At 37.0% G+C, this 20393-nt stretch overlaps 1 protein-coding gene and 1 long non-coding RNA gene across 2 annotated transcripts in view; both read right to left on the minus strand.

Moving 5' to 3' along the window:
* LOC101975769 (phospholipid-transporting ATPase ABCA3) overlaps nucleotides 1-11664 on the minus strand; it is a 130027-nt gene extending 118363 nt beyond the window's left edge. Inside the window, exons 1-2 of the mRNA XM_078024246.1 lie at nucleotides 8612-11664; nucleotides 8046-8298 (exon numbers count right to left, since the gene is read on the minus strand). Coding sequence (XP_077880372.1) covers nucleotides 8046-8298; nucleotides 8612-8671 — 313 coding nt within the window. The 5' untranslated portion in view covers nucleotides 8672-11664. The remainder of the gene's footprint in view (nucleotides 1-8045; nucleotides 8299-8611) is intronic.
* A 3000-nt stretch (nucleotides 11665-14664) lies between these two features.
* LOC144367528 (uncharacterized) lies at nucleotides 14665-16987 on the minus strand. Its single transcript, XR_013427007.1, has 2 exons — nucleotides 16892-16987; nucleotides 14665-15801 (listed from the first exon to the last, which is right to left on the minus strand). It is a non-coding gene; the product is annotated as an uncharacterized LOC144367528 (long non-coding RNA).
* Between the last annotated feature and the right edge of the window lie 3406 nt (nucleotides 16988-20393).

The following is a 20393-nucleotide window of genomic DNA, read 5'->3' on the forward strand; positions in this document are numbered from 1 at the left end:
TTTGCAGGGAAATGGATGGCATTAGAGCAGATTATGCTAAGTGAAGCTAGCCAAGCCCTAAAAAACAAATGTCAAATGTCTTCTTTGATATAAAGAGAGCCATTAAGAATAGAACAGGAAGGAAGAGCATGAGGAAAAGACTAACAGTAAACTAAGACGAATGTGGGGAGAGAAAGGAAGAGAGAAGGGAAAACATATGGAAATGGTAGGAGACCTCTAAGAATTTTTAAATCTCCTCCTTGATGTCTTCTGTAACCCACTGTTCTTTCAGTAGCATATTGTTTAGTTTCCAGGTGAAGGAAAAAATTTTCTTTTTAATTTTGTCATTGATTTCCAATTCCAATCCATTATGATCTGATAAAATGCATAATAGTATCTCTATTTTTTTGTATTTGCTAAGAGTTGCTTTATGTCATAGTATATGGTCTATTTTAGAGAAGGATCCATGTGCAGCTGAGAAGAAAGTGTATCCGCTTGATGCAGGTTGAAATATTCTATAATTGTTAGTTAAGTCTAAGTTATTGATTGTGTTATTGAGTTCTATAATTTCTTTATTCAATTTTGTTTGGAAGATCTATCCAGTGGTGAGAGAGGTGTGTTAAAGTCACTCAAGATTATTGTGCTGTGGTTAATTTGACTCTTGAACTTGAGAAAAGTTTGTTTAATGAACATAGCTGCACCATTGTTTGAGGCAAATATATTTATGATTGTTATGTCTTATTGCTGTATGGTTCCCTTGAGCAGTATGTAATGTCCATCTTTATCACTTTTGATTAACCTTGGCTTGAAGTGTACTTTAATTGATATGAGGATGGAAACCCCTGCTTGCTTTCATAATCCATGTGAGTGGTATGATTTTTCCCAACCTTTCACCTTCAGTCTGTGTATGTCTTTTCCTATCAGATGAGTCTCCTGTAGGCAGCATTTTGTTGGATCTTTTTTAATCCAATCTACTAGCCTATGTCTTTTGATTAGTGAGTTTAAGCCATTAGCATTTAGGGTAACTATCAAGACATGGTTTGTATTTCCATATTTGTTTATTTTTGTTACTTAACTTGACTTGGTTTTCCTCTTTGATTAGTCTTTCCTTTACTGTACTACCTCCCACTGTTGATTTTCATTGTTATTTTTCATTTCCTCTTCATGTAATGTTTTGCCAAGGATGACTTGAAGTGCCAGTTTTCTAGCTGCAAAGTCTTTTAACTTTTGTTTATCATGGAAGGTTTTTATTTCATCTTCAAATCTAAAGCTTAATTTTGCTGAATACAAGATTCTTGGTTGGCACCTATTATCTTTTAGAGCTTGATTTATGTTGTTCTAGGATCTTCTAGCTTTTAGGGTCTGTTTTGGAAAATCTGCCTTCATCCTAATTGGTTTTCCCCTATATGTAATCTGATTCCTTTCTCTTGTGGCTTTTAAAATTATCTTCTTATTCTGTATGTTGGGCATTTTCATTATAATGTGTCTTGGTGTTGATCTGCTGTGATTTTGTACATTTGGCATCCTGTAGGCTTCCAACTCATTCTTCATGTTTTAAAAGTTTTCTGATATTATTTCACTGAATAGATTATTCATTCCTTTGGTTTGGAACTCTATGCCTTCATCTATCCCAATAACTCTTAAATTTGGTCTTTTTATGCTATCCCATATTTCTTGTATGTTCTGCTCGTGGTTTCTTATCATTTTCACTGTATGGTCTATGTTCTTTTCAAGATGATATAGTTTATCTTCATTGTCTGAAGTACTATCATCTAAGTGGTCTACCCTGTTGGTGATGCTTTCATTTGAGTTTTTAATTTGTTTATTATATCTTTCATTTCAAGGATTTCTGATTTTTCCCCTTCCTTCCTTCCTTCCTCCTTCCTTCCTTCCTTTCTCTTTCTTTCTTTCTTTCGAATCTCTATCTCCCTGTTGAATTGATCTTTTGCTTCTTGGATTTGTTTATGTAGCTCACTGTTGAAGTGATCTTTCATTGCCTATATTTGTTCTCTTATGTTTCCTTTGAGATCTCAGAACATCTTAACCATGAATATCCTGAAATCTTCTGTCTTTTTTCTGAGCTGCCAATACTTCTAATGATGTGTTGTCTTGATTTGTTTGTGGTACTTCCTTCCCTTGTCTTTTCATGTTGCTCATGTGTCTTCCTTTCCAGCTCTGTGTATCAAGAGTGTTACTGTCTTTATCTTATAGATTTGTAATGCTCTTGTAGGGTTCCAAGATCTCTCCTTTGTGGGGAAGGACAATGTTAACTGATCCCAGTATCAACAATATGCCACCTATGAACAAATTGTTGTTAAGACATTTTCAGTTTAGTCTCAATGTCCAAAAATGTTGGATTCAATTATTATTTAAAATATAATCAGTAATTTCATAAAAAGGTTTACAGTTTCTGGCAGTGGACAATGAACTGGGGGTCAGGCATTGGACAAGATGCTAAGGGGTAAAGATGTGAGAGTATACAGTTAATATATCTTAGGAATTTTGAAGGAGAAATCTAATGAAGAGGGTTAGTAGCAGGGGAATAGACAGGAAGTAATTAGGGTAGACAAACACATGGGAAGAAAGTAGAGTACATAAAACAAACACATATATATATTTAGAAAAATACAGGATGAAAAATAGTAAAATATGAAGGGTGAAAGAAGATAAAAATGGAAAGAAAGAAAAAAGAGAAGAAAAAAGAAAAAAGGGGGCTTATGCAAATCCTCTATATTATTCAGGTGACTCAGTCCTCAAAGTCCTATTTCATGCAAAGTTCTTGGTTTCACATACGTTGGGGATGTGAAGGCCAGAGGATAGAAGGGTAAAAGGGAAAGAAGAAGAAGAAGGAAAAAAATACTCTTAGAGATCGGTTTCTTTCCTGCTTCTCTTCTCATCCAGTAGGTGGAGTTGTCTTTTTTAAGTGGTGCCTCTGCCCTCAGGATGGTTTAGGTAACCAGGGTGAGAAGACTGGATCTGGTGTGGAGTGTCTGGAAGCAAGGAGTGCCACCCACCAGTCCCAGCAGGGAAATTGCACCTCAGGGATCTTTTTTTGTGAACACTCATCTAACTTGAGCCCCCAATATTGCCTGCCTCTCTTGCCTGGAGATTTCCCAGATCCTGGTCTCTCTGATATGCTCCAAACCTTAGTTCCCTCCCCGCTCTTACTTGTCGGATCCCAACTGTGGGACCTTTCACCCCCAAGCTCACACCAGGTGCGTGGTGCACTGCACTCCTATCCAACTGAGAGTTGTTTTTGTGTTGAGTGGCCACTGTGCCAAGTTATCGCCGCTGGTGGGGGGGGGAATTGTAAACCAGGTACCTACTCAAATGGAGATCCGATCTGACAGCCATGCCCACCAAAAAAATGGCAAGAAAGGTTTTCCAAGATGGAGTCAGTCTGCTTCCAGTGCCGGGGTGTCTGGTAAGGTGGGGGGAGCTGGGCGATGGCCTTGTGCTGTGGATTGGTAGCAGCTGAATTACCTGTGTGGGAATGGATCGAAGTCTGGAGTTCTGCAGAGGTGCTGATAGGTGATTCTGCTAAGCCGCTTGTGAGCCATGCATGAGCTAAAACTGCAGACTTTGGGTCCGGAGTCCTGAGACTTAATTTGAACACAAAGGCTCTGATTTCTACCCGGGTGGTCGCAGTGCTGGTGATTCCTTCGAAAATCCACTGTATAGAGGTCTTCTCACACCCTCTGAGATGTCGCATTCCATCTACGTGAGACCCTGTGGAGAAGCTGCCTGTCTGCTTTCTTGGTTTCATGCCACAGAGCAGCCACAGAAACAGGACCTCCTCTATTCCGCCATCTTGGATCCTCCTTTAGTAGTTTTAATAAAGAAGCCAATGTGTGCTTCTATATGTTGGAGTGTTGGATCTATGTTTTCTTCTAGCAGATGCAGAGTTTAATTTCCAGATCTTTGATCCACTTTGAGCTGACTTTTATGCAGGGTGAAATATAGGGTTTTCCCAGCACCATTTATTTAAAAGACTATCTTCTTCCGTGTATATTTCTTCTTTATTGTTTCTTGAAGTGTAAAGTTAGATTATTTGAGATCTTTCTTTTTATTTAGGTATTTTATTGCTATAAATTTTCTTCCTATTACTACTTTTGCTGCATGACATAGGTTTTAGTAATATTTTCATTTTTATTCATATTTATATGCACTTTTAATTTCCTCATTGACCCAGCTGTTGTTCAAGACTTTAATTTCCATGTATTTGTGAATTTTCCCATTTTCTTGCTGTTATTCCTTTTTCCCCCATGCAGTGCTAGGGATTGAACCCAGGGCCTTGCACATGCAAGGCAAACATTTTACCACTGTTACATTCCAGCCCATGGATATTGATTTCTAGTTTTTTCACATTGTGGTCATAATCATATCGAGACATAATCACATCAAGAAAATAAAATACTAAATAGCTTCTAAAGCGTATAAATTTATTTTTTACAGTTCTGGAGGAAAGAGAAGTCCAAGATCAAGGTGATTCAAGGCCTATTTCCTAATTCACAGTACCTTCTTCCTGTATCCTCAAAAAATGGAAGGGGCAAACCAGATCTGTAATTAAGACACTTTTCTTATTTATAAAGGCTCTCATGATACTATCTCCTCCTCCCAAACCCCATCTATTAATACCACAACCTTGGGATTAGAATTTAAACATATGAATTTTGTAGGGACACAAACATTTAGACTTTAGCCCTTGATATTTATGTTGAACCAAGCCGTAGGAAATGGTCTCCTTCCTTTTCAGGCTCCTTTAGTACTATTACTTGCCTACCCCATCATTTCTCAGATACAGAGCAATTAGAAGCCCAACCTACCCTTCATAGCACCTGGGAAATCCAGGATGTTAGGGGTGATTTTGAACTTCTTCCAGAAAGAAACTGAGAGATGAACATTTTTGCCTTTGAGCTTGCTCTGCATTGAACAAGGGAGACAGCAATTAGGAAGTACTCACACACTCATAATCTCTTTATGTTCCATGGTCCTGAGGGACTCATTCCTAGAGACAGGTGATTTATGAGGCAGTCCCTCTAGGAGGAGCCATAAAAGTTATGGTGCCCAAATTGGGACAAATTTCTTCATGGAGAAGCTAGAGACTTGTTTTTTTACTGGAATGAATCATGAGGAGAAGGTATAGAAAGTGCCCTCGTGGTTGTTCAGGCTTTCAGAGGATTACTAATTTCCTGCCCCACCAGCTCCCAGATTCAGGCTAGTAAGAAATCAAACCCATGGGCAGCAATTGAAAGGGATACAAACTCCTTCCAGAGAAAAACTGGAAGCTAGGAATTTGAGGCTAGTTGCTCTATGCTGAGCCAAGAATATTAGTCTGGAAATTGTTCAAGTACCCATTTAAAATCGTTTCTTTGTTCTCTCTGGTCATTGGGCACTTAAAATTATCCGGTTCCATTAGCTCTGAGAGCTAGGTGATTTAGTACCTAATTATTTGGGAAGGAAACTTTGTTGGGAGATTATTGTTAGTTTTTGTTGTCTCAGCACTTTGAATATCCTGGCTTGCAAAGTTTCTTCTCAGAAGGCTGCTGACAGTCTTATGGAAGTTCCCTTACATGTGCTGAGTCTCTTATTCTCGGCTGCTTTTAAGATTCTGTCTTTGACTTTGACAATTGATCATATTGTGCCTCAAAATATTCTTCTTTGAGTTGACCTTTGAGCTTTAAGAATATAGATGTCTATATCTCTCCCAAGATTCTGAAAGTTTTCAGACAGTATGCCCCACTTCTCTTCCTCATGGTACATAATTTATATATTCATATGATCAATGGTCTCCTATAGGACCCTTATGCATTCTTCACTCTTTTTCATCTTTTTTTTTCTTTTTGCTCCTATAATTGGCTAAGTAAAATATATGTCTTCAAGTTCACTGATTCTTTTTTGCATGCTTGAGTCTGCTATTGAAGCTACTGAATTTTTCAGATATGCCATTGTTTTCTTCAACTCAAAATGTTTTGTTAGAAAGATTTTTCTTTATGGTTTCTATTTCTTTATTAAACTTTTCATTTTGTTCCTGCATTACTTTTGTAATTTTATTTAGTTGTCTATCTGTGTTATTTTGCATCTTCCTGAGCTCCTTTGAGGTGGATATTTTGAGTCTTCTAAGGTAATTTGTAGATTCCCATTTATTTGGGTCAGTTGCTTCATTAGTTTCCTTCAGCAATGCTATCTTCTTCATTTTTCATTATCCATGCAGTCTTGCATGAGTGTCTGTACTTTTGAATAAGCCAGTACCACTTCCAGGCTTTACCGATTGGTCCCATCAGGTTATATCCTTCTTCTGTTAGTTTCCAGAATGATGGGACTGCCTCCAGGATCATGGGGATTGGGGTTGGATCTAAGCATGGGGCTACTTCTGGATATGAAGTGAAGTCCACAGCTGGAAAGTCTTTTACCAGGAGCTCTAACAGGTATGGACTAAATTTTTTGGTATGTAAATCAGGGTCCGCTTCAGGGTATAGATAATGGGCCTGTTATGAGGTACACAGATGGTGTGGCTTCCTCCAGGTCCCAGGAGGACTCAAGCAATACTTCCTTGATCTGTATTGAGATGAATGGAAACATGTTGCAGGGCTGCTTCAGGTTCCAAAACCAGAACTGAGGTTAGGTCTTTCCAGGGGACACAGATGGCCATGTATCCCTCTGTGTGTCCCTTTGCCACCAGAAGGACTGACCTCAGCCTGCTGTTGAGAGGACTACATCTGAGTCTAGCAGCCACTTCAGGGGCTGCTATTAGATAATTGTTGGCAGATCTGCTGTATCTTTCCCTGAGTCTATAGGTGAGCAAGGCTACTCTCGGTGTGCAGCTGTGATGGGCTGGAACAAAGTCTTGAGGCTGTTTCAGAGTCCAAAAGTGGGACAAACATCAGCAAGCCTACATAAGGCACCCCTCCCTTGGGGTCCTTGTGCCACTAGCAGGACTGATCTCACTGTAGAGAGGGGTTATACCCAAATCTTAGATGTATTTAGGCATCCACAACTGGTACCAAGATTGTCAAGCCTGCCCTAGGAACTCAAAATGTTTTCTCACCAAGTTCCTATGTTGCCAGAAAGCTGATCTCTGGTCACTGCTGAGAGGGGCTGAGCTAAGTCTCACAGCCATTTCTGGTCCACAGCCAGAACTAAGGTCAGCAGGTCAATCACTGGAGGTACAAGTGAGCACTGTTCATTCCAAGACTCTGGGTGGATGCCTCTGAGAGCAAGATCAAGACAAATTAGGATATAGTAAAGGTCATGCCCAGATTTGAAGGCAGAGACATGGTTGTCAAGTCTGCCACCTAGGCACTGTTCATTCAAAATGGCTCTTCCAGGTCTTGGGCTCCACTGGGATTTTACAATATACTACTTGGATCCTAAAGCTCCCACAAAGGCACTTTTCCCCATGGATGGCTGCAAAATTATTGCCATGCATAGATACAAGCAGAGGACCTTCTATTCTACTATCTTGCTATTGCTATTCTGAATATAATCATAATTTTAAACGTATATAACAGTAAAAGCAAACACTCATGGAAAGCATATGACAAGACAAGAGAGAGGTTAAACAAATTCTGACAGTATTTTTTAACTGCAGAAGAGAAATTGGATGTGAAGAGAAGATGAAGGGTAAGGAGATAAGCATTTCTTTTTTATATAATTTAATATTGTTTCAATTTTTTCAAGTGTATTATATATCATGCTTAAGTAATATTTTAATGAAATGTTGAAAAGTCATGACCTTGAGAAAAGTTTCATTACCCAGGAAAATGTACCTGATATTAAGACTTTGTGTAAGACTTTGTGTGCCCATGACACCAAATCTAAAGATCCAATGTTTACCCAAGGTTAAGAAGCATAATTACTGACAAACAATATTTAGAATTATAGAACAAGAAAGTAACTCAGACATCTAAGCTTACATATTATGTTTTGATAATGATTACATTAAGAATACATTCAATATTATTTGACAAAACCCACATTGTTATATTTAGGCATAAATAATGAAAGTCAATGAAATTTGACAATACATCCTGCAGAAAACCTTCCAGGCATTACAAATTTCTAACCTTTAAAATCGAAGTTTAAATCCTCTTTCACCATCTCAGTAATACGTTTTGCTACATCACTTTCAGAAGGCACATAAACCAATTCAAATGTCAAGTTAGGTATTTCAAGAAAAGAAGGAAGCGTCAGGGGAAGAGAATCAAAAGTGGAAGAATTAAAAAGCTTCTTTTCACTATAATTTCGAACAGTCAAAGTCCATAAAAAGAACAGAAATACCAAGAGCATTTCCAAAATCAAACCACTCATCTCCCGTATCTGTAAGAGAAACAAAAAAAACTATGTTAATTGGTGTGTGTGTGTGTGTGTGTGTGTGTCTTTCACTCTAGGGTTTACAAACCTAAACCTGTTTCCTTCTATAATAAGAATGGTTTCCTGGATTGTCTTTTCTACATTTTATTATTCATTCTATTGATTTGCCCTATGGGTATTCTTCAGATTTAGAAGGGCTACCCCGAGCCTTGGAGCATAAGAAAAAAAAAAACTAAAATGAAACAAAGGAGCTGTTAAGAAATTTCCCATTTGTCTTCACTAACCTTTACATATGTTTTTCACAGAGACTTCCACTTACCTTTAAGAGGAAATTTTTCCAGAGGAGGATTGAAAACTGCCTGAGCCATAGTGAATCCATTTTATCACAAAGAATGGAAGCTCAATTCTTAAGAAGTAAAAATCTAAAATAATTAAGGTTACCTGCCAAAATATTAAATTTCATCAAATAAAGAATTACTTCATTGTTCTAGTTTTATTTTATCAATTTTAAAAAATAACTACATGAAAATTTTAAATACATATTTTCTCCTTATATATTTTTATATCCTAGTTAAATTCACATCCAATAGTCTTCTAATATGTATAAAATATACAATAAAGACACAAAGAGCAAAAGTTCTAGCTCCTTTTTCATAAAGATATAAAACATAGATGTAGAATATCAATTATTATTTGGACAGGTTCTGAAAGTTTCACAAATCACAATACTGCATACCCGCTATTTATTTAATGCCTACTCTGTGCAATGTTCTGTGCTAAACATTAGGTCAATTCAAAACAGGCATGATCTTTCCTTGTGTGTGGCACAGTAATTAATAACTCAGGATCTGAACTTACGACTATTGAGTTCAAATCCTAACTCTTTAACAAGCTATATAATTTTGAGCAACAAAATAATTAACCTATCACTGATTATCGTCTGTAAGTCAGTAAATTATAGCACTTACCTCATAAAGTCCTTCTATTTGCTCCTATGGAGGGGATAGATGAGGGGCTGTGCACCACTTTTTTTGTAACTGTGATAAAATATATACCTAAAATTTGCCTTATCACCATTTTTTAAACACAGAATATACTTTTATTTATGTATTTTTTATATCTTTATTTTTATTTGCTTATTTTTATATGGTCCTGTGGATCGAACTCGGCACCTTGCACACCCCTAGTTGAGTGCACTATCACTGAGCCACAACCCCAGGCCCCTTATCACCATTTTTAAGTGTACAGTTTAGTGGCTTCAATTGCATTTGGACTTTTATATAACTACTATCACCATTTCTAACTTTTTCATGTTTCCTAAACAAAAATGCTAAACCCATTAAACAATAGATAGCCATTCTTCCTTCCACTTAGTTCCTGGAAATCCCCTTTCTAATTTCTCTCTCTGAATTTGAGGAGGTAGCATACAAATGGAATTACATAGTATTTATCCTTTGGTGACTGGCTTATTTCCATTGGTATAAAATGACTTGAAAGTCCATCCATTTTGTAGCCTGTAAGAGTTTCTTCCTATTCACCTCTTTTTCAAAATGTTTTTATTAGTACATATACTTATATACAGTAGTAGAATTCATTTTGACAAATTCATACTTGCATGGAATATAATTTGCTCCATTTCAATCCCTACTATTTCCACTTTCCCTCCCTGCTTCACCCCACATCTCATTCCTTCTACTGTACTAGCTTTCCATTTGCTTTTATTTTTATTTTTAAAAATTTTTAGATGTTGATGGACTTTTATTTTATTCATTTATTTATATGTTGTACTGAGAATCAAACTCAGTGCCTCAAAGTATTCTACCACTGAGCCACAACCCCAGACCCTCCATTAATTTTTTTTAAAGGTGCCCTATAGGAAAGTTGGGAATGGAACCACTATTTGACTCAGCTGTCCCTCTCCTTGGTCTATACCCAAAGGACTTAAAAACAGCATACTACAGGGACAGAGCCACATCAATGTTGATAGCAGCACAATTCACAATAGCTAAACTGTGGAGCCAACCTAGATGCCCTTCAATAGATGGATAAAAAAAGTGTAGCATATATACACAATAGAATATTACTCAGCAATAAAAGAGAATAAAATCATGGCATGTGCAGGTAAATGGATGGTGTTGGAGAAGTTAATGCTAAGTAAAGTTAGCCAAGCCCAAAAAACCAAATGCTGAATGTTTTCTTTGATATAAGGAGGTTGGTTCATAGTAGAATAGGGATAGGGAGCATAGGAGGAATAGAGGGCAGAGGGGTTGGAATAAAAAGACAATTAATAGATGCCAATGATGTCACAGGCATAGATGTAGGAATTATATGGAAAAATGCCTTAAAGCAACTACTATTAAATGCTCAAGAGAACAATCACATATAGTACTAAAATAATATTTAAGTAGAAAGGATTGTTGAAGAAAGACGAAATGTAAAGACAATTCAAATAAAAATTTTAAAACTAATTTTTAATTCATTGGGTTGACTCAATAGTAGAATGAAGAGAAAACAATCCATAAACTAGAATATAGATCTAATATAAATTATAAAATAGAAATATACTGGGAGAAAGAAGGGGAAAAATAAGCAAGTTACTAATAAAAATTCTAGTTTTCAAGTCATTAGAATCCAAGAAGAGGGGAAAAAGTCTGATACTAATAAAAATTTGAATAAATAATGGCTTAAACCTTCTCAAATGCACCAAAAGACACAAGAAGTTAAGCAAACCCTACATAAAGATAAATGCAAAGAAATAAATGTCTAGACATATCATTAACTAATAAAAACTAAAGAAAAAATTCTAGGGAAGAAAGAAAAGAGAAGTCAGAAGAAAACAAAGCATTACCTTTAAAAAAACAAATATTTTTTAAAATGGGAAAATTGCCATCAGAAACCACAGAGGTCAGAATAAAATGATAAACATTTTTTTAAATGCCAGAAAAAAATTGTTAACCCAGAATCGGATATTCAATAAAGAAATCCTTCAGAAACTAAGGTTTGAAATGAAGATAATCACAGATGATGGGAAACTAATAGATATCCCAGCCAGTAGGTCTGATCTGAAAGAATTAATTGAGGAAGTTCTTCAGAGAAAGGGAAATGATACTAAAAGGACTTGGAACACTGGGGATGAAGAAAGAGCAACAGAAGTGTTAAACATCTGGATAAATAAAACAGATGGTTTTCTTTTCTTCTCTTCCTGAGTTCTCTGGAGTATATTGATAGTTGAAAATAATACAGTTAATACACCCTGATGAAGCTTTCAAAGAATAAAGATGTAGTATACAAATAAGCTACAATATAAATAGGGAAGAGTAAGAAAACCTATATGTTGATAAAATCTCTATACTGTAATTTAAATGATAAAATATTTATTCTAAATAGACCACAACGAGATTATATTTTATAATCCCTAGTATAACAACTAAAAAGCTATACAAAATCACAATGGATAATTGCAAAGCAAAAACATAGATAGTAAACCAAATACACAAGAAGAAATAACATTGGCAAAGTTTACATGTGTAAATATAAAAGTCAGAATTAATAATCTATAATGCATTTTCCTATTATTTTAAAAACAATTGCATAAAAACATAAAAATCCATGCTGATTTAGAAACAATGTGTAAAGATAATTTGTGAAAATAATAATGAGGTGGAATAGAGATAGACAGGTGCCAATATTTTTGTATACTATAGAAATCAAGTTGAATTAATTCAAACTAGAATGGTATAATTAAGATGTTAGTTGTAGTTCACAGGGAATCTACTAAAAATATCACTATAAATATACTGCATAAAAAACAAAATGGTAAACTAGAAAATATCTATCTTACAGAAAAGAAACCATAATGGAGAAACTGAGTAACCAAAACATTATAAGAGATTTTGTAAAAAATGCAAATATGGAAGTGTTTTCCCATCAGTAATTCTAATTAAAGGGTAGAGATTAAGAAAATGAATCCAATTATATCCTATCTATAAAAGACTCAATAAATATAGACCCAAAGCAGAAATAAACTGAAAGTTAAAGGACAGAAAATACACATTCCATGAAAATATTAACCAAAATGAATCATGTCTATATCAATATCAGAAAAAAATAGACTTTAAGGTAAAAATTGTTAAAAGACACAAAGGACATTACATATACTGACAAAAAGGCCAATACATCAGGAAGACATAATAATTATAAACCTACATGTTCCTAACAACAGAGCCCCCAAAATTTATGAAGCAAAAATTGACAGAAATAAGGGAGAAACAGTGTAAAAATTATAGTATCATTAGTCCACTTTCAATAATAAATAGAAAACTAGAAAGAAAATCAACAAAGACAGCACTACTGCATTAGTATTTCTGTTGTATGTAACAGAACACCCAAGATGGGTAATCTATAAAGAAAAGAAATTTATTTAGCTCAGGTTCTAGAAGTTAGAAGTCCAAGACAGGTGGCTTGATCCTGCAAGAGCCTCATGCCACATTATAACATGATAGAAAACCAAAAGGGCAAGCAGGCATGTATAATGGAGAAAGGAACAAAGGACTTTATAACAACCTGCTCTGTGACAACTATCCTACTCTAGTAAGGATTAATCCATTCCCTGGAGAAAGGCATTAATCCTCCTAACAACCTAATCATCTCTTAACAGCCCACCTCCAAACACTGTCATAATGGCAATGAAATTTAACATGGTGTTCAGAAGACCAACCACATTCAAACCATAGCAACTATAAACCACCTGATCTAATAGACATATATAAAATACTCCACTCCACAATAGCAATATACACATTTTTCTCTTAAGTGTACATGAACAAAGCATGACAAAGCATTATTTAGGGTACAAAGCAAGTCTCTATAAATTAAAAAATAGTGAAATAACACATAGTAAGTATCTCCTGTGACCACAATGGAACAAAATTAGGAATCAGTAATAGAATAACATCTGGAAAATTCACAAATACGTGTAAATTAACCAATAGATTCTTAATCAATCGATGAATCAAAGAAAAAAATCACAGGGGAAATTTAAAAATTTCTGTGAGATAAATGAAAACAAAGTACAACATACTATCACCTGTGGGATGCAGTGGAGGCAAGTTAACTGTAAACTCTTACACTTAAAACTATTTCAGTTCAATAACCTATCCTTCAAGTTTAAGAAGTTAGAAAAAAAAAAGTAAGAGCAAACTAAAACCAAAGCTACTAGAAGGCCAGAAGTAGGTTAAAGCAGAGATAGCAGAACCAAGGAAACGAAATGGTCCCTTAAAATGATCAACAAAAGGAACACATCTATTATCTGGACTGTCCAAGAAAAACCTCAAATTATTAATGGAATAGAAATGAGAGTCTAGAAATAAATCTATACATTAAACAAATCCTTGTTAAAATAGTGTAACTTCACTTTTGCCTGCAAATGTCTGATGGGCGGCTGAAAGAAGAATTAAAACCTTGACATTTTGGCATCCATTTTTGTACTCATCTCCTTTGCTCCAAGTCATCTTAGATTCCTGGAACAAGGTCTGGTCTGATAAACATCTTGTGATAATCAAACCTAACCCCCACCCCCAGCAACAGCAACTTTCTTATTAAGACAAGATCTACCTGACCAATCCTGAGACCAGTATGACCACGACTGATGGAGGTCATTTGTTTTGGCAGCTGTGAAAAGCCTTCAGCTGTGTGTGCAGCCCCCACCCCCAAAACCCTTGCCCTCATTCCCCATTCTATAAAACCTCAAAGTCATTATCAGCACCTCAAAGACAGAGCTAAGGAAATGGGTCACTTTGTCTCTACAGTGTAGCTATAATAATAAAAGTTCCTTTTGTACTTTTCACAGAAGGAAAATTACTTTTCCTCTTGGGTTTCTGGAATAAGCAGCCAGACTTAATTTGTTGGATCCCCAAAGTCAGGCCTCTGGCCTAGGACTATGGTAACAACAGGAATTTGGGGATAAAGAAAAAAGAAGGATATACTGAGAATCAGAAGAGAAGTAGCTACATGCCATTGAACTTGATTTTGCCCTGGCATCCTGTTACTTTTTGTGGACAAGGAAATGGGTCATGGACATAGGTTTGGTTGCTTATTTTGCACTTCAAACATTTGTGGGTGTTTCTTACATTTCAATGGCATATAGCGACATCTCTTCTGATGCTCAAATTTAGGGAAAACTGGCACAAAATTGTATAATTCTGTCCTAACTCTACCTCTGGTCCAGCCCCTAGCTACTGTCACTCTACAAATATTAACACCCCAGACCAAGGGGCTTCTTTCTCTGCCTCTGGATATGGCCCACATTCTCCCTTGAATGTGTATCTGCTTTCCTTAAAAAAAAAAAAAAAAAAAATCTGTGACTGACTGGTGTGTGTTGAAATTCTTTTTAATCATGTATACCAAGGACCCAAGTCAAGGTTCTCCTTCCTGGGAACTTCTACATTGACATGCTCATTCCTTAACAAAAGAAGTCTTTTGAATAAATGGTCCTTAATCAACCAACTAGTCATGTACAAAAGAATGAAGCTGGATTCTTGCCTCACACCATATATAAAAATTTACTCAAAATGGATCATTGGCCCAAATGTGAAGAGAAATTACAAACTTAGAATAAAACAAGAGTAAATCTTCATGATCAGGACTTAGCAACATGCTGTTAGACATAATACCAAAAGAAAACATAGACAGAATGGGCTTCACAAAAATAAATGAAAAGAAAAACTTTTGAGCACCAAGGACACTACCAAGAAGAGGAAAAGATAAAGCAAATAATGAAATATTTGCATTTGCAAATCATATATCTGATAAGGAGTTCATATCCTGAATATATAAAACATTCCCACAACCCAACAAGAAAAAACCCAAGTAAATAATGGGAAAAAGGATGCAAATAGATGTTTTTCCAAAGAAATTAAACAAATGGCCAATAAGCACGTGAAAAGATGCTCAACATTGTTACTAAACAAATCAAACTGAAAAACCACACATGATGCCACCTCACACTCTACTAGGATGACTAATAAAAACAAAATAGAAAATAACAAATATTGACAACATGGAAAAACAGGAACCTTCACACACTGATGGTGGGAATGTAAAATGGTGCAGCCCATATGGAAAACAGTTTTGACAGTTCCTCATAACCGTATAACAAAGACTTACCATTTGACTCTCCAATTCTACTCCCAGATTATGTTTACTAAAAACTAAACAAAAAAAAGTTTATAAATGTTCACAGCAGCATTACTCATTACTCATAATATCCAAAGGGTAAAACCAACTCCATAGAATATCAACTGAAGAATAAATATACAAAATGTAATATTTCCATTCCATGGAATATTATTTGACCTTATAAGGAGTGAGGTACTGATACATATTACAACAGGCAAGAATCTTGACAAGGGCTGGGGATGTGGCTCAAGCGGTAGCGCGCTCGCCTGGCATGCGTGCGGCCCGGGTTTGATCCTCAGCACCACATACCAACAATGTTGTGTCTGCCGAGAACTAAAAAATAAAAATATTAAAAAAAAAATTAAAAAAAAAAGAATCTTGACAACATGATAAAAGAAAAGGAAACATATGATTCTATTTCCACAATTCACAAATTCATAGACACAAAAGCAGAATACCAGTTGCCAGGGGCAGCAATAAAGAGGGTTTATTTTGGGGAGTGATGACAATGCTCTAGAATTAAATAGCACAGTTGTACAACACTGTGAATATGGTAAAAGCCACTGTACTGTACACTTCAAAAAGGGTAAAGTGGTTGAATTTATGTTATTTGAATTTTACTGCAATTTTTTAAATGAAAATCTCCAAGAGAGGATAAAAATGCTAGTTTTATCCTAGATCAGATCCTATGTCAAGCCTCAAGTCAGATTACAACCAAAGTTGACTTCACAGTCCAAATCCATCTAACCACTAAACTACAACCTGAGAAAAGTTGTCCATATATCAACATGGAGTCACTTGTATCAAACCCAAACAAAATAGCAAGTCAGGAGACAGAGAAGCGCATCATGCACACGTGGTCTGGGATAAGCACTATTAACACCAAGCTCCCTTAAGGGCTCTTAAGCATATATGCCTGTAACAAAAACGTTTTGCCACGGACGTCCCACACTGCACCTTGTTCCATAGGTCACAGGGACAGCTTGTTGGGCATTGTATTCACTAAGGAACTAAAGTTAGCTCCTGCGCTAAAGCCCTGTAACCAACCTTCTCTATTTCACAACAAATAACGGCACACTTTTCACTTTTGCCTTGAAAAGCTTCCCTTTGCCTCAACCTCCTCGTTGATGCCTGTGTCCTCTGCTGCACGCACAATCCAGTGTGGACTCCCCTGCTACTCCCGAATAAACCCAGTAGTCCTTAAGGAGTCTCTCTCTCTCGAATTTAGGCTAACCAAAAAAAAAAAAAAGTTTAAATTCAACCCTAAGTATCTAAGTCCCTGTTGGGTGTCTGTCTGTATGTCTGTCTGTCTGCGTTCAAGGGGCACCTTCCGTCCCTGCCGAGTCCAGTTCTTTGGAGTAGTGGCAGAGCAGGGTGACTCACTCGGGCAGGAGCAGGAAAGGTCCCAGACCCGCACACTCACCAATCAGGCCTCGCAACCGTCTCCGCCTCCACCGCTGAGTGGCGCGCGTGGACCCCGGGTGGCGCTTCCTCAACGCGCTCCCCAACCGCTTGCAGCGCAGCGGCTCGCGATCGGGGGCGTGGTCTAAGCTCGAGCACCAATCAAAGGCGCGGACGCGAGCGGGGGTGGGGAGACTGGGGAGACTCGGAGGCCCGCCAGCAGGGCTCGCGGCTGCTGCATCTATCTTCCCTGCAAATGCCCCCTGGAGTCCTAGCCCACCGTTGTCAGGCTTTCACGATAATTTCACCGCTTGCTGTTCCTAGGTCACCTCGCCGTGCGCTCCCTCTAGAAAGACAGAGACTGGAGTAAAGGGAGTGAGACGTTTGCCTTGGTCGTAACACCTAAAGGGGAGCCAACCAGCTACGGAGATACTTTAATAAGATATTTTAAAGTTAAAAAAGTACACAAGGAGATATCCGAGAAACTCCGTAATCCTGTCTTTACTTAAAAATGTTGATATTGTGTTCATCGTGGTTTCTTGCAATAATGTTTATTTTTTAAACATGGCGTTAAAATGTTTTCATGTTGGAGTATTGACTATTTGAGTCCTGAAATGTCCCCTAAATTTTGTACTGCAGGTGAGTACCACTAGCAGTCACTATACCTGGTTCACCCTAGGAAGAGCTCTGTGCTACCCTCCCCTTCAGTGTGGTGGTGGGCAGAAATCTGGGGAAGTGCAAGGGGCCACCTTCTCCCCCAGAATCCAATGGGGTTTAAGCAGGGAATTTCCAGAGTCTCAGGCACGGAATCCTACAAACCCCTCAGACTTATCCCATAACAAGGTTGCAGGAGAGTGCGGGGAGAAGAATGATCCTAGTTTCCTGGATAGTGTCCCCCACATTACTAGTGAGTTTATTGACATTCTTTCTGTTCAGTCATTATTAAATTAGTAGTTTCATTATTTTAATAATAATAATTAAAACATCAATAATATTTAAAATAATTATTCATATGCTAATGAATAAAACCTATTAAATAAATACTTGCCTGCTAAACACTTGACAAAAGATCTCTTTTGTCTCACCACAACTCTGGAAGGTTGATTCTAATATCACTGGTATTATCTAATTTTACAGTTGAGTAATCAGGATCAGAGGAGTGGTTACCTCTCTTGTCTACAGATTATCTCGTATGTACAAGCCTGGACTCAAATCTAAACTGGCTAACACCAGAGCCCTTACTTGAGAATCACTAAATATGAAGCTCCTAACCAACTACCAGCTACTTGGTGAGAATTTCAGCTAAAAAGCATTAGAACTCCAATAACCCCCCCCAAAAAAAAAAACTAGTTAGGATAATAGGATGTGCACATAATGTATCATCACATCAATGAGTTAAAGTAGGGAAATGATATAATCATTTCTTAAATGAATATATGACATCCATCCCTAATGAAAACAACCATATTTTAACAACCATCCCTAATGAAAGCGCTCTGTAAACTAGTCATAGAAAAGTATTTATATGTCACCCCAAAATATGCTAACTCCACAGCCCCTACTGTCATGAGATGACTGAACTTCAGTAACCTCTTTCTCCCCTGGGCAGTACATTCATGGGTCCCTCTGTCAGTTTCCATTGCATCACCAGCTTTTATTCTAGAATATAGCAGTATTGCAGTACACAGTATACAGTTGGCCTTGGTGCAGGTCACCTGGAATTCTGGACCACCAGTCTCACTAGAACCAATGTTGCTACCACCAAGCTGGGAAGAAGGAAGACGGCTGCTTTCCCATTTTATTATGTCTTCTTTCCAACAGTGGTTACAAGCTCTTTAGCTAAAACCAAAGCATCAAGTTGGCAGCTAAAACATCAGGAGGACCTGCGTAAGGTTACCCAAAACCCTCCAAGGAAGATGATTTGAGGTAAGTCACAGACCCCCCCTTTTTTTTTTGGTGGGGGTGAGGAGGATTGTTTTTGAGTTTGGTGGCTATGCATTTATTTTGATACAAATTGGAAATGATTGAAGTAGGTCATTAATCTATGTTTACTTTGCTTCAACCAAAGCTAAAGAGGGTAGTATAATTTTTAACAAAACATATTAAGTAAATAATAAAAGAGATATCATTAAATATTAAGAGCTTTCATGGAAACTGACAGTTGGACTCATGGTATTTGTGGCCAAGAATTCTCTTCTACTTGCCTACATTTTACACATCCTGACCCACAACAGAGATATTGCATAACTTGCATTTTTAAAAGGCTCTGAAACGTCGGGAGAATTAGTTTTCTATGTATCTAGTCCTATTTGAACTGATTTAAGGCAAAGTTTCCTACTTATGCTTAACTGAGGACCTGGGTGATGTCATCTAATGCTTCATAAGGAAGACGATATACAGAGTAGTAGAAGCAAATACTTAAGCTTTCTCTTTCACCCGGGTTAAATTTCTTAATTCACAATGGAAGAAAATAAATAGATGGTTTTCCTATTTCATACCTCTCTTTTGGTTGATGAGTATTTGGTTTCTTTTTATTTTGCTTTCTCCTCAAGAATGAAAGAACAAACAGTATTTTCTTTATAATCTGTGATTTTAAAAAATCCAGTAAATGTTATATAATAATGATTATAACAATACACATAAGGGGCCATAATATTCTGTAAACCCAAGAGCTGTGGAGGTGCTCAACCTCCTTGTGTGAAAACCAGCTTTTCCCAATTCTCTGTGCTTGCATGTGGATGTTCCTTTCTCCTCCCGCTTTCCCTGGTAATACTACTTTAAAAACTTGGTTATCACATGGCTACTCTGTACCAAACACTGTGACAAATGCATTATATATGATTTGTCACTTCATTGGTACATATTTTCACTCTTTACTCACTCACTCTATTATGATGTGACAATTTCCTAAGAAATGCCCAGCCAAAATACCAAGAAATTGTATTTATTCCAGATGCCACTCTTGCTCATCTGTGTTATCCTAAATATTTGTATTCTAAGTACTTAATCTTTCTGAGTATGTAATTTCTTTTCAAAGAATCATACCCTCTTAGCCAATGGTGTTCAAGAAGCAATCCCAGTTTTAGCTCCTGATGCTCCTGACATTAGACCCTAGTTCTAGCCCAACTCATCTGGCAAACTCACTGTTCCCATGGACTGGACAACATTCCTTGCACACCCGGGCTTCACCTGACCTGAAATGTCCTCTTTCTCCCTCTCTGCCAGAATAGCTTAATGATCATGAGTATGAATCTGGAATCTGATTCCAAAGGCAAAGCCCAACTCTTCTGTTAACTTGCTGGGTGACCTTGGAATCATCCTTCCCTTCTCAGAGCCTAAAATGGACAGTAAGGCTCATAACACCACCTACATACCTCAGAGATTATTGCATAATTAAGTGAAATAATGCAGTAAAATGCATGGTGCTGTACTAGCACATATCAATAATATCAATAATAATCGTGATCATAATCATTGTCATCATTATTATCATTCCAAGCCTTGGTTTCTCCTGCTTTTTCATG

This window comes from Ictidomys tridecemlineatus, chromosome 10 (genome assembly GCF_052094955.1).
Source record: "Ictidomys tridecemlineatus isolate mIctTri1 chromosome 10, mIctTri1.hap1, whole genome shotgun sequence".
NCBI lineage: Eukaryota > Metazoa > Chordata > Mammalia > Rodentia > Sciuridae > Ictidomys > Ictidomys tridecemlineatus.